At 30.6% G+C, this 14,531-nt stretch overlaps 1 protein-coding gene across 1 annotated transcript in view; it reads right to left on the bottom strand.

Annotated features, from left to right (window-relative positions):
* LOC145665344 (polycystin family receptor for egg jelly-like) overlaps positions 1 to 14,531 on the bottom strand; it is a 177,175-nt gene that overhangs the window by 14,504 nt on the left and 148,140 nt on the right. Inside the window, exons 30-33 of the mRNA XM_081732644.1 lie at positions 9,995 to 10,178; positions 8,342 to 8,473; positions 6,041 to 6,252; positions 2,697 to 2,848 (exon numbers count right to left, since the gene is read on the bottom strand). Coding sequence (XP_081588770.1) covers positions 2,697 to 2,848; positions 6,041 to 6,252; positions 8,342 to 8,473; positions 9,995 to 10,178 — 680 coding nt within the window. The remainder of the gene's footprint in view (positions 1 to 2,696; positions 2,849 to 6,040; positions 6,253 to 8,341; positions 8,474 to 9,994; positions 10,179 to 14,531) is intronic.

Genomic DNA, 14,531 nt, shown 5'->3' with positions numbered 1-14,531 from the left:
TTGTTAACAATACAGCCCAACGATGTAACTAAATATTTAAAGAGAAAATGAACAAGGTTTCATTTTCATCTCTTATCTAACTGGCACTCCAACGTTATGTTAGCGAATAATTTGGGTTTAGCATTTTAGCCTTCGTCTGTTATCGTCTTCTCGATTATATACCAGTTTCAATCAATCATGATCTCCTGATATAACGAACAGAAGTAATGGCAAACTAATAAAAGAAGAACTGCAAATGGTTTTGAATTTCGATAAGTTCTGCAAGGATTTTTGAACGTATGAGAAAGGACGCGGGGCTGTTAAGAGATGCAAAATCTTCATTAAAATACAAATAAAAGAAAACAAAGATTTATATAATATACTTGGATTTGTGTTTAGCATCTCTTTTAGCACCAAGGCTATATAAGACAAGAACCTACAGCTTAACATGGGATTCGAACCACACGAGCTTCCACAAGGAATTGTAATATAATTTAGTATGTTCCAAGTATTTTTAATGAAATTTCCTCAGTTTCCAATAAAGTTTACTTTACGCTACAATATAAAGCCATATCTGTGTTTGCTATATGTACATTCTGAACATAACGTATCTTCATTTTCTTCTCCCTAAAATTCGTGAAAACTTGTAATGGACCTGTGTGTTCTATTACAAGTGTTTTGGTATGTTTTGTGCCGTGTGTCCATATTCTTTATATTTCCCCACTTCAGTTTCCATTTTTATTTGAGTTTGTTTTGCTTCCGGGCCGCGGTGGCTCAGTGGTAGAGCGTTCACCTCTGGTGCTAGGGGTCTCGGGTTCAAACCCTGCTCCCGCCAAGTGAACTTTGTGGTGGACAAACACCGTGTGCGTGGGTTTTCTCCGGGTTCTCCCTTTTCCTCCCACTTTCTTCATTCCACCATTTCATTCATTACTCATAATCACCGTCTCCTTTAGCCTAACCGGCATAACCGTGGGACGTAAAACTCAAAAATTTCATTTTTTTTTTTTTTTTTGCTTCGATTTAATAAAACTTAATTTTAATGTTTAGTGTCAGTCAGGTTATTCTTTATCTGCACCGTTAATGAACTGACGATTACGATCGAGAATTTATACACAGTTTTGTTCTTCCTCTTCAGTTAAAAAAAAATAATTTAATGAACTGCAATCTTTAAAAGAGTACATCAAAATTTTCTTAATTAGTAATTCATTAATATTCGTATAAAGTGCGCTAATTGGACGTGAAATAACTACGTATTTTAGTCGTTCTTACGATAATTCTACTGTTCTGCAAAATAATTGTGTTAGTAACATTTTATATAAGGAAGTCTATACAATAAACATGTCGTTCTAAGTCATTCTATGTGGACTCCAATCTGTCTATTTAGTATTACGGTAAGATCTCATATCACGTCAGGAAGTTATAATGTACTATTGTTATGTTGGTAAAAATCGTTGTCATGTTATGAGTTAAACAATTGTTTCATGTATTATGCGCTGCTATATTATATAGCCTATGTTAACAATACATTGACTTGTCTTTTATTTAATTCTGCTGTTAAATAGGAATCATACTCTGTATTAAGCGACGAATCATATGAATTATACTCATACGACAAGGCAGTGTTCGAAATGGAAAAAAAAAGCAGAGGTTTTATTACGATTTTGACTCGACATATCAGCTATCTAAATGTTGAAATACAGTTCGGGTATGTTGCCTAAGAAATCGAATTTCTATTTACACAACGACTCAAAACCATGGGAGAACTTTTCCGTTGTTACGGACAGGGTAGCATAGAGAAACTCCCCCCCCCCCCGGTACAACTTTCCGAGAAATATAAAAAATATCCTAGAATTATACACGAAAATGCTCTAAAATCGAGCTTTTATATTAACAATTTGCAAATGGTTTCCCGCTACACCCTGGCTTTCTGAGTATTTATCCATGAAGGGAAGTCTGTAAAAGGTCTACCTAGTTCGGCCAAACTATGTACTGTTCTAAAAACCCTACACATAATTTCTTCATATACAGACTCTTGGATAGGAGTTGCATGCAATAACCAACACAACCAATACGAGTCCTTGTGTAGGAGTAAGGTGTAGATTTATTTGTAGACACATCGTTGTAAAAGCGAGAAGTAGGAAAAAGAAAACAAAAACATTGGTATTGCCAACTTAGAAATTATTTCTATACAATAAATACAATTTTTGACGTACAAAGTTACTCATTAATCACTTTGTATACAAATCTATTTATTAAAGGTATATTAGCATTCTCTTTCCAGTGACAGTATGTTTTATCACTGAAAAAACAGAGACAGTATGGTATGTCTTCGTCATTGAGAAACCAGAGGCGGTATGGCATACCACCGCACACCGTCTCACTTCGACCACTGCGACAAGGTTTTTTGATCAAAAGACTCATCTTAATGTCACAAAGTTTACCATATATTTTGTCCTGCTGAAAAGGTAATTAGAATTTAATCATTTTATATAAGCAACTGGTTCCTACCAACGCCATCTATCAATAGTAAATATTGCTCTTATTTTCATAATAACACATTTACAATTTTCTGAAAACTTTTGCTAAGAAATTTATTTTGGCGATTTCTAATAGCATATTTGGCATGATACTGTAATAATTTATTAAAACTCGTAACTCTGAATCTAAAACAATGTTTTACATTTCTTCATAAAACAGTGTAATTTGTTTTTACTCACCAGGAGGAAGACGTAGTTGTCTTAATCGTCCAACGCCAATTACTCGAGAGTTGAAATCATTTGTCCAGCCTTTCACTCTTATCATGAAATTATCATACCAATACATTGCATATAAGTTAGGGAAAACCGTAGTATTGATGTAATCGATTAAACTGCAATAAAAATAGAAGTGTTAAATATAAATGGACGCTTCTCGCTTTTGTTGTATTGTATTGAATTTACTTTCGTCCGTTCATAGAATATGAATTGGACATTCCAGAACACAAATATACACTTGAACTTGCATACAATATTAGGTAACAAAGCATAACAATGGGACGCAATTTTCCATTGTTGTAATTTGAACACAAAATATAGAATACATATTAGGGCTGTTAGCTTTTAGAAAATAACATTATTATTGATTACGAACTGAAATACCTATATATTCTTGTGTCAAATAACTATCTATGAAAACCTGATGTTTTATTCTTAATAGAGGGAGGAAGCCTGTTTTAAATTGTTTGTCTTAGAAAATGTACTATTCTTGTGTATTTTCGAACGCGAGGCCTTTACATGAAGACTTGCCGATTCTATTATATAACTGAATATGTGAATTTAACCAATCTGTTTTTTTTTTCTTACACATTTTTAAAAAAAATGAAATGAAATGTTTGAGTTTTGCGTCCTACGATTATGCCAGCTAGGCTAAAGGAAACGGTGATGATGACAAATGAATGAAATGGTGGAATGAAGGAAGTAGGAGGAAACCCTGAGAAAACCCACGGACAAAGCTCACTTGGTGCGAGCTGGGATCGAACCAAGGACTCCATGCACCAGAGGTGAACGCTCTATCGCTGAGCTACCCCGGCCTCTCTTACACATTTTATAAGCTCACATATATAGGCAGGGGCCATATAAGATTTTAAAGTACTTATGTATGGGTTTACAGAAAAAACTCGTCGTTTGTTTCCTGTGACAAACCTTAAAGCTCTCTTTTGTAAAACAAATATGGAGTTTAGTAATGTAGTACATCTTAAGGAAATAATACTATATTTTAATTACGAGTAAACCATCCAAAATAAATTGCAAGCAAAACACTAGGTCTTGTGAGCGTTAACCCTTTTACTGGACATGTTTGTTGCATTTCTTTAAATTGCCTTGAAATTGTACTGGATCATTTAAAATATTTCAATTTTTAGGTTTTAGGTGAGTTAGGTGTTAAAAAGTAGGAACTAACTAAATGTCTTTGAATATAAATGGATATACTGAAAACACAAATTGCTCTACCAGTATAATCGTTTTGATAATCAGCCTCTGGTTTCGTATAAACTTTAATGAGTTAAGTATATAGGAAACATTACAATTAGCATATACAAATATTATAAAGACTAACATTATGTAAAGAAAAAAAAAACTTACCGTGGGTAAAATTGCTTATGCTTATTTCTTTAACAAATTTTTTATCCACCTATCGTAACATAATTGTCCATGACTTTTGAAGTAACCAACTTGCGATATTTAGCTTAAATAAATAGCTTTAAAAATGTCTCCTTCCCTACAATATTAGGCGTGATCAAAAAGTACGGTAAATGTAGCTGCACAGTGCCATCTATCGATGTTGTATCTATTTAAACTATTAAGCCCGATAGCCTAAACCTTTGATACAGCCAGTGTCGAGTTTGAACGAGTTATGACATGTTAGTTGTCTTCCAGAGACAGAAGAGTGAGGACGTGTTAAGAATGTCTGTCACGCGCCAACAATGCCAAAGAAGCTCACGAAATGTCAAAATCAGTGTATGGCGATGAAGCGGTGACATCGAAGACTGTTTACAAGTGATATAGGCGACTCAAGTGGTATAGGCAAGGAGTCAGTTGAAAGCAATGATTGAGACGTTCTTTGACGTCAAAAGCAGACAGAAACGTGCAAAAAGTGGTACAAATGATTTGTTCAAACAGGCGAATGACTATTCGAGATCTTTCCGAAGAACTAAACACCTCGCATGGGTCCGTGGAAAGCATTTTAACTGTCGACTAAATGGGCAAATTGTTTCCTTCTTCCCCACAAAAACGAGCCGAGCGACACCTTGCTTTTGATCCGTGAGCTTTTGGTCGAAAAAAATATTCCTGTCTGTCCACATTTGCTGTGTTCTCCAGAGATAGCACCATGCAACTTCTGGCTTTTCCCAAAACTTAAAACCGTGCTTAAAGAAAAACGTTTTGACACCATTCTTGACATTGACAGGGCCATGACAGAGCAGTTGAACGCCCTCCCAGAAATGCTTTCAGTCATGGATTCAACGTTGGGATAAGTCCATTTCTAGCCAAGGACAGTATTTTGAAGGAGATTAAATCAAATCCCATTACTTTGTTTCTAATAAAATTATTCACTATATTTTTGATCATACCTCGTACTTATAGTTTTGAAGAGGGTTAACATGTAACAGGTTTACCCAACTCACTACATAATTCTTGAATATGTTTCTTTTTTTTTTAATCGAGTGTATCTGATAACTAAAGACCAAGAACTTGGTAGCCAACACATAATTCAGCCTTTTTGCCGTTAATTATTATCTTAGGCTGTTCTCTTATTTTATTATGTACTACGTGGAAGCGCATACAGGAAGATCGTCTGATATTGAAGCTTTGGAAACGGAAACTTTGATGTTGTATAAAATACTTAATTCCTAGAAAAGCTTGTTCTTGTGGAAATGAAATTTAATGAAAATTTCAAATTTTTGCTTATACTGAAGAAGCAATGAGTGAACATGTACCCATTTACCTTTTCTATTTTGTTCAAATCACATATGACGGACACGAAAAACAAAAAGTCAAAGTACAGGGTGATTCAAAGAAACGGGAAATTTTGAAAGTTGTGTAGGTAACACTGGGCGTTTGGTAACACTGAATAACGTACGCTAGCCCGTCAACGACACCCTGCTATTTTGTTATCATGAATGCTTGGAGTGGTGCTCAACGTGCTTTCGCGATCAAAGCGTTTTATAAGAACAATGACAGTGTAGAGAATTCCGCCGTCATTTTAATTTAGGACGTCACGATCGTGTTCGATCAACACATGCAATTAAAACATGGATACGTAATTTCGAGCAAACTGGTTCGGCAATGAAAAAGAAACCTCCAGGCCGTGTGCGAACCGAACAATGTAACGAAGCGACTGCAGAGCTCAACTGTAAGATGTCATAGTAAAAAAATAAATTGTACTGTATGTATTTTAAAATGGCAGGAAATAATTTTTTAAAAAAATCATGAAATTATTTAATTTTCAGAATTTCCTGTTTCTTTGAATGACCCTTCACAACTTAAGTAGCAATATTCACATAATAGTTTATATGTTAAGTACGTACTCATGCAGAGTCAATACTTCTGGTAATGAGGTCTTTCCATATTTCTTCCTCCCAGAATAAAGATCCTGAAGATTTTTGGTATTTAAGTAGGTAGATGGCTGTCGGAAGAGTCCAACAATGTATAACAGCACCACCAGCAATAGAATAAACAAACTGATATTTGCCAAAGCGTTCCTCACGAATCGATGCACTCTGTTTTGTCTACGGAAGGCCTAAAATGAAGAGAATTTTTATTATACCTGTTATAGTCCTAGCTGTTGCACGCGTCGGCTTCTATCACTCTATGGTTACAATGAAAGCTAAAACTTACGAATATGCCGTTTCTAGTAAGATAGTTTAGATCATATTTAATAGTGGTATAGACTCATGCTAATTTAGCGGAGCTTCTAGAGTTAAAGTGCTATTAATTAGAGAATATAAAATACTTTTTACATTCAATATGTAAGATCTTTGTGAATGTACGGGACTGTGGAGATTTAGGAATAGACTTCTATAATGATAGTTACTCTGCTGGATTCCGCCAAAAAGGAAACTGACTGTCGCGAGATTCGAATGCAATCCGATCAATGACTGACTGGAGAAATGGATTCCAGTATGGCTAAATGGTGATGAATATATAAATCACTGTTTATGGTTGACGAATAGTCATTTTCCCTACTTCTTCACAAAGGCAGAATGCCCTCATTTTGAAAACACATATAACAATTTTGTTGGTATTTTATAAATAATTATTTCAGTAGTAACTATGATTTCCTACAGTAAAATTATTTCAGTAGAACTTCACAATATGATATGGTTGATGATTCAGTTTAAGAAATGACAACAAGAAAGTTTATTTAGATGACCTGTGCATTTTATTAAAAAATCTTTTGTATTTCTTTGTTCTGATCTAAATATTCGATAAGGATATAAATAACATGAAGAATTTAAAAAAGGTGCAAGATTTCTTTATTATCTACACAATCTTCCGGTGAAGAGGATATAACTAACTTGCTTCTCTATCACACGGAAAATATATTATTTCTATCGTTTGATTGGTTTGATTATACTTTAGCGTCTTCTTCAAGATCGAAGTTTTATTAGTCGTGAATCTACAGCTTAACGTGGAAATGGAACGACATTAGCTTCCGTCTGGAGTCGAACCCAGGTTTTTCTATCATTTGTTTTCCTAACAAACATTATTACTGCTGCAAACCTACTATATTGCTTGATATGCATCCGAAGCCTTTTATAGTTTTAATGTTAAACAAACACATTTATTACTCTATGTATTTTACGTTTAAAGAGGATTTTAAAGCCACAGCTTTGATGATAAGTTTTCGTTCACAGCAACTGGTGAGGCAAGTGATAATCCTAGATACCAGCAGAATTTGGGAATTGATCTAATGTGGTACAACGTTATTGAGAGCTTTTCACAATGAAAAGCTAAGTTGTAAACCCCACTGAGAGAAGGCTTTATCATAGGAACTTTAAATAGATAACTACATAGATATAGAGGAAATCAAAATCATGGGTTTTCATTGGCATGTCTCGAAAGCGAATGTCCGACAGCAATTCCCACTGAAAAATACATGGATAAAATAACACGAAAATTCAATTCGTATCAAAATTCGTAAGTGCAAACATTATCTTCTTCTCACAACATTTCTTAATAATCGTGTTCATACTGGTCTTTGAATTATGACATTTTATGTGTAATATATTTTAAGTATTACAGAAAATACATTCTATAAATACCGTATTTGTTTCAGTTTCAGGTTATCATATCTATATTATAAGGAGGAGGAAAGAAAGATGTCTACAAATTTATGATTTTTGATTTATTAATCATAGCTTGTGATTTGATTTGATAAATGGTAGAGCTCCTGAATGCTTAAAACAAATGCAATGCATCTGTTTTAATACAGGGGTGCCCACAAGGGGGGGCTATGACGCAAACTGCGTCATTGAAATATTTGGGGGGTTAAAAATCTATATAAATATGTTTGAGGGGGTGTAAAAAATTAATCGAAAAGATTTTTTTCATGGAAAAACCTCTATGGATAGACAATTCCGGCGGGGGGGTGCGTCATGAACATAAGGGGGGGGACCACTGTTTAATAACATATGAAAAACTAATTTTGAACAAAAACATAAAATCATGTTTACAATCTATATAATAATAATAATGTACATGGAATTTATTACTCGCTATTTCAGTTACTATATACATGGTTTCTTGAAGTTACATTACGGGCTATGCGCATTAACTGTACAAAAGAAGTATTTTTCTACTTATCCTTTGTGTGGCCAGGTACTTACCTCGACTGTTTCTTTAGGAAGTGGTTCGTACATAGCAGCACCTCGTTGTGCTCTTAAGTCACATGTGTGGAAATATAGATCGGGATCTTCAACAGTGAGTGCCAACCGGGATTTGTCTGGTATGTAGAGGCTCTGAGATTGAAAATTCAAGCGGTTAGTATTCGTTGAGTACTTTCTCTGTTGCGAGTTGAGACTTAATTTTAATTTTATTGACTAAATATAAAAATTAAGTTTACAACCACAAAATAGAACATACATTGTGATTATAAATGATTGATCGGGTAACGACCGACAATAACGACCGAGCATGTCACTAGCCTGTTGAGACATTAAGCACTAATGAATTTGTAAGATCATGATTGTGGAAAAATTTTAGAATATCTTTGTCTTCATTTAATATCGTATGTAATAATTTTCTGGGACACCACTTGTAATGCAACAAAATAATTACAACGTGAAAAGAAGAAAAAAAAAAGAAAAAGGGAAAGATACTACAAATCAGAGATTTAATGTTTTCAAAATTCAGAAGAAAGACATAAGAATACTTTGTGATAAGAAGCCGAATTTTTCTTGTAGACATTTGTTTAAGGAGGTCAATATACTTCCCCTGGATAGTTTATATTTGTATCGTCTCTTTTTGTATTTGAAAGAACACTCATCGGCATACGTAACAAATAAGGATGTACATAATCATAATACGCGAAATAAGAATGATTTTCATTTGTATAATCACCGGTCAGCATTGTATCAAAAAAGTGTAAGTTATGGTGGTGTTAAGTTGTACAACATGTTGCCTATTGATATAAAGTATGAAGAAAATATGAAAAGGCTCAGACAAAAGTTAAAATCATTTCTAACAGAAAATTCTTGTTATACGATTCAGGAGTACGTAAATATCATGACACGGTAATATTACTTTATTTTACTCATGTAAATTTTTTGTACATATGACGCATGTTACACTTACTTGAAGACATTCCTCGTACTTGTAAGTTCATACAAAAGAAATACACACAAATACAAATAGTGTATCAGCTCCCATGGAAACACCTTATAAACTACTATTTTAGAGGCTACCCATATTGAAATATCTTTTAGACATATTAATAAATGAGTTTTTGAATTAAATTCTTATTTGCAACAACAAAATACTAGAAAAACCAGCCAAATAACTGTACAAACTTTCAGGTTAAGAAAAATCGACATCCCACTTATAACACAGAAGTAAAAGTAACAGTAAACTCTCCAATGCTGTCAAACAAGTGGCTAATTTTAGTTTAAAAACAGGACAAATTTTGTTATTAAATCACGTGCTTTACATCACAGTGGGCTACCTTCATTCAGATTTTCTAAAGAGAAGTACAAGATTAAAGAATACTCTGTTTTCCCGAAGTATATTGTAAACAGGCATCGCCTTCAAAAATTACATTACTATGTCAGAGTAAGTGGTATGTGGGGTGCTATCATTGAGATTGATTGCCCTTTAAAATTATTAGTTTTCAACGATGTATATTCTAATGACGCTATGAATTGATAATTCTACAAACATAAGTTCAGGTTTATACTACAGCAATGAATATTAGTGGTTTAAATTATATTAACTAGAGAAAAAAATACAAGAATTTAATCAGAAACAAATATGTAAGAGTATACCTGCTTTACGATAGTGCGACACAGGACAAAGAGAATCACTTTGACTGGTTCAATGAAGAAAACATGCAAGATAATTGCTGCTATAAAGGAGACCAGCCATTTCATACTGACTATCCAGCCGTACGATAATGAGTGAAGCATCACAAAATATGACGTCACCAGAATCACACATACGGAAATGATCCTGAAAAATATATTTATAATTCTGTTGGTACAATTAACTAACAAAATATATTTATAATTCTGTTGGTACAATTAACTAACAAAATATATTTATAATTCTGTTGGTACAATTAACTAACAAAATAAAATTTATAATTCTGTTGGTACAAATAACTAACAAAATATATTTATAATTCTGTTGGTACAATTAATTAACAAAATATATTCATAATTCTGTTGGTACAATTAACTAACAAAATATATTTATAATTCTGTTGGTACAATTAATTAACAAAATATATTCATAATTCTGTTGGTACAATTAACTAACAAAATATATTTTTTTAATTCTGTTGGTACAATTAACTAACAAAATAAAATTTATAATTCTGTTGGTACAAATAACTATTACCTGACCAGCGAATGAGTGCGGGCGGCCGGTTTTGGAACTAAAATGCAAGCAGCAGTGTTTCTAACCGGATTACTTGTAATCAATCCATCACAGTTCTTTTTGTCCTGTTCGTAATAAACCACTTCACGCATATGCTCAAGTCAGGGGAAGATCTAGGGGCGGGGTAATCGGGGCGATTCCCCCTCCAGAATAGGATATTTTTTATTTTAAAAATAAAACCTAAGAATTTTCACCTTTGTATTATATATGTAAAATAAAATTTAAAATAGGTAGGCCTACTTTTTTGTTTTACGTTGCAGAAGTCAAATAAAGCAATAAATTGCAAGAAATTACATACATTGGCGTTCTTACTAAAAAAAAATGTCCACCTTTGAAATCGCAGGTGGCCATTTCTGTTCTAGGAATTGCAGACAATAGTTACTTCTCCCTTTCTAAAGTTGTTTTACTTTTTTTTTTTTTGCAATACACCTTGATTTAACTTCGAACGACCGCCAACCAAACATTCAGCCTGGGTCCGTCCCTGGCTCAAGTTAAGACAAACAGTTTCAAAAGTTATTGAAGTTATTTGCAGAAACATCTTAAGTAACAAGCAAAAAAAAAAAAAAAACTACAACAAAGTTATTGAAGTTATTTGCAGAAACATCTTAAGTAACAAGCAAAAAAAAAAAAAAAACTACAACAAAAATACACCCTCCACATTAACTTGCGAACAAACTAGGGAGCAGCGTTTTACAGGCTGCTCTTGTTTTATAAAGACATCGAATAAAACGTAATCAATTTTTATACAATCTGCTTAATACACGGTAGAAGCTCACTGAATTGTCAATTGTGCTATGTTGTTCTTAAATTGGTCATTTCCATTCATATATCACTATTCACAATACATCTGCATTACTACAGGAATGGTTCACTTCAACCACACAACTTACGCCGTTCTTTATTAAGCGGAAAGAAATTAGGCTATTCATAACATCCAAACTGCAACTTTTAAAATACCGTTGGATACACTGCAGAGTGAAACTCTCCGCTCCCTTGTCCCACCGCGCTTGCCGTGAAACTAATGTAAACACAACAGCAGCGCCTTCCTCCCAAAACCGCACTGCTATCCTGGTCAAGTAATAACAAAATATATTTAAAATTCTGTTGGTACAATTAACTAACAAAATATATTTATAATTCTGTTGGTACAATTAACTAACAAAATATATTTATAATTCTGTTGGTACAATTAACTAACAAAATATATTTATAATTCTGTTGGTACAATTAACTAACAAAATATATTTATAATTCTGTTGGTACAATTAACTAACAAAATATATTTATAATTCTGTTGGTACAATTAACTAACAAAATAAAATTTGTAATTCTGTTGGTACAATTAACTAACAAAATAAAATTTGTAATTCTGTTGGTACAAATAACTAACAAAATATATTTATAATTCTGTTGGTACAATTAATTAACAAAATATATTTATAATTCTGTTGGTACAAATAACTAACAAAATATATTTATAATTCAGTTGGTACAATTAATTAACAAAATATATTTATAATTCTGTTGGTACAATTAATTAACAAAATATATTTATAATTCTGTTGGTACAATTAATTAACAAAATATATTTATAATTCTGTTGGTACAATTAACTAACAAAATATATTCATAATTCTGTTGGTACAATTAACTAACAAAATATATTTATAATTCTGTTGGTACAATTAACTAACAAAATATATTTATAATTCTGTTGGTACAATTAACTAACAAAATAAAATTTATAATTCTGTTGGTACAATTAACTAACAAAATAAAATTTATAATTCTGTTGGTACAATTAACTAACAAAATAAAATTTATAATTCTGTTGGTACAAATAACTAACAAAATAAAATTTATAATTCTGTTGGTACAATTAACTAACAAAATAAAATTTATAATTCTGTTGGTACAATTAACTAACAAAATAAAATTTATAATTCTGTTGGTACAAATAACTAACAAAATAAAATTTATAATTCTGTTGGTACAAATAACTAACAAAATAAAATTTATAATTCTGTTGGTACAATTAACTAACAAAATAAAATTTATAATTCTGTTGGTACAATTAACTAACAAAATATATTTATAATTCTGTTGGTACAAATAACTAACAAAATATATTTATAATTCTGTTGGTACAATTAACTAACAAAATAAAATTTATAATTCTGTTGGTACAATTAATTAACAAAATATATTTATAATTCTGTTGGTACAATTAATTAACAAAATAAAATTTATAATTCTGTTGGTACAATTAACTAACAAAATATATTCATAATTCTGTTGGTACAATTAATTAACAAAATATATTTATAATTCTGTTGGTACAATTAATTAACAAAATATATTTATAATTCTGTTGGTACAATTAACTAACAAAATATATTCATAATTCTGTTGGTACAATTAACTAACAAAATATATTTATAATTCTGTTGGTACAATTAACTAACAAAATATATTTATAATCCTGTTGGTACAATTAACTAACAAAATAAAATTTATAATTCTGTTGGTACAAATAACTAACAAAATAAAATTTATAATTCTGTTGGTACAATTAACTAACAAAATAAAATTTATAATTCTGTTGGTACAAATAACTAACAAAATAAAATTTATAATTCTGTTGGTACAAATAACTAACAAAATAAAATTTATAATTCTGTTGGTACAAATAACTAACAAAATAAAATTTATAATTCTGTTGGTACAAATAACTAACAAAATAAATTTATAATTCTGTTGGTACAATTAACTAACAAAATATATTCATAATTCTGTTGGTACAAATAACTAACAAAATATATTTATAATTCTGTTGGTACAATTAACTAACAAAATATATTTATAATTCTGTTGGTACAATTAACTAACAAAATATATTTATAATTCTGTTGGTACAATTAACTAACAAAATATATTTATAATTCTGTTGGTACAATTAACTAACAAAATATATTTATAATTCTGTTGGTACAAATAACTAACAAAATATATTTATAATTCTGTTGGTACAAATAACTAACAAAATATATTTATAATTCTGTTGGTACAAATAAGTAACAAAATATATTTATAATTCTGTTGGTACAAATAAGTAACAAAATATATTTATAATTCTGTTGGTACAAATAACTAACAAAATATATTTATAATTCTGTTGGTACAAATAACTAACAAAATATATTTATAATTCTGTTGGTACAATTGACTAACAAAATATATTTATAATTCTGTTGGTACAATTAACTAACAAAATAAAATTTATAATTCTGTTGGTACAATTAACTAACAAAATAAAATTTATAATTCTGTTGGTACAAATAACTAACAAAATATATTTATAATTCTGTTGGTACAATTAACTAACAAAATATATTTATAATTCTGTTGGTACAATTAACTAACAAAATATATTTATAATTCTGTTGGTACAATTAACTAACAAAATATATTTATAATTCTGTTGGTACAATTAACTAACAAAATATATTTATAATTCTGTTGGTACAATTAACTAACAAAATATATTTATAATTCTGTTGGTACAATTAACTAACAAAATATATTTATAATTCTGTTGGTACAATTAACTAACAAAATAAAATTTATAATTCTGTTGGTACAAATAACTAACAAAATAAAATTTATAATTCTGTTGGTACAAATAACTAACAAAATATATTTATAATTCTGTTGGTACAAATAACTAACAAAATATATTTATAATTCTGTTGGTACAAATAACTAACAAAATATATTTATAATTCTGTTGGTACAAATAACTAACAAAATATATTTATAATTCTGTTGGTACAAATAACTAACAAAATATATTTATAATTCTGTTGGTACAATTAACTAACAAAATAAAATTTATAATTCTGTTGGTACAATTAACTAACAAAA

The sequence above is a fragment of the Thermobia domestica genome, chromosome 1 (genome assembly GCF_964235325.1).
Source record: "Thermobia domestica chromosome 1, izTheDome1.hap1.1, whole genome shotgun sequence".
In the NCBI taxonomy this organism is placed as follows: domain Eukaryota; kingdom Metazoa; phylum Arthropoda; class Insecta; order Zygentoma; family Lepismatidae; genus Thermobia; species Thermobia domestica.
Note: the sequence above shows the minus strand (reverse complement) of the source record. Positions and strands in the feature narration are given on the sequence as shown.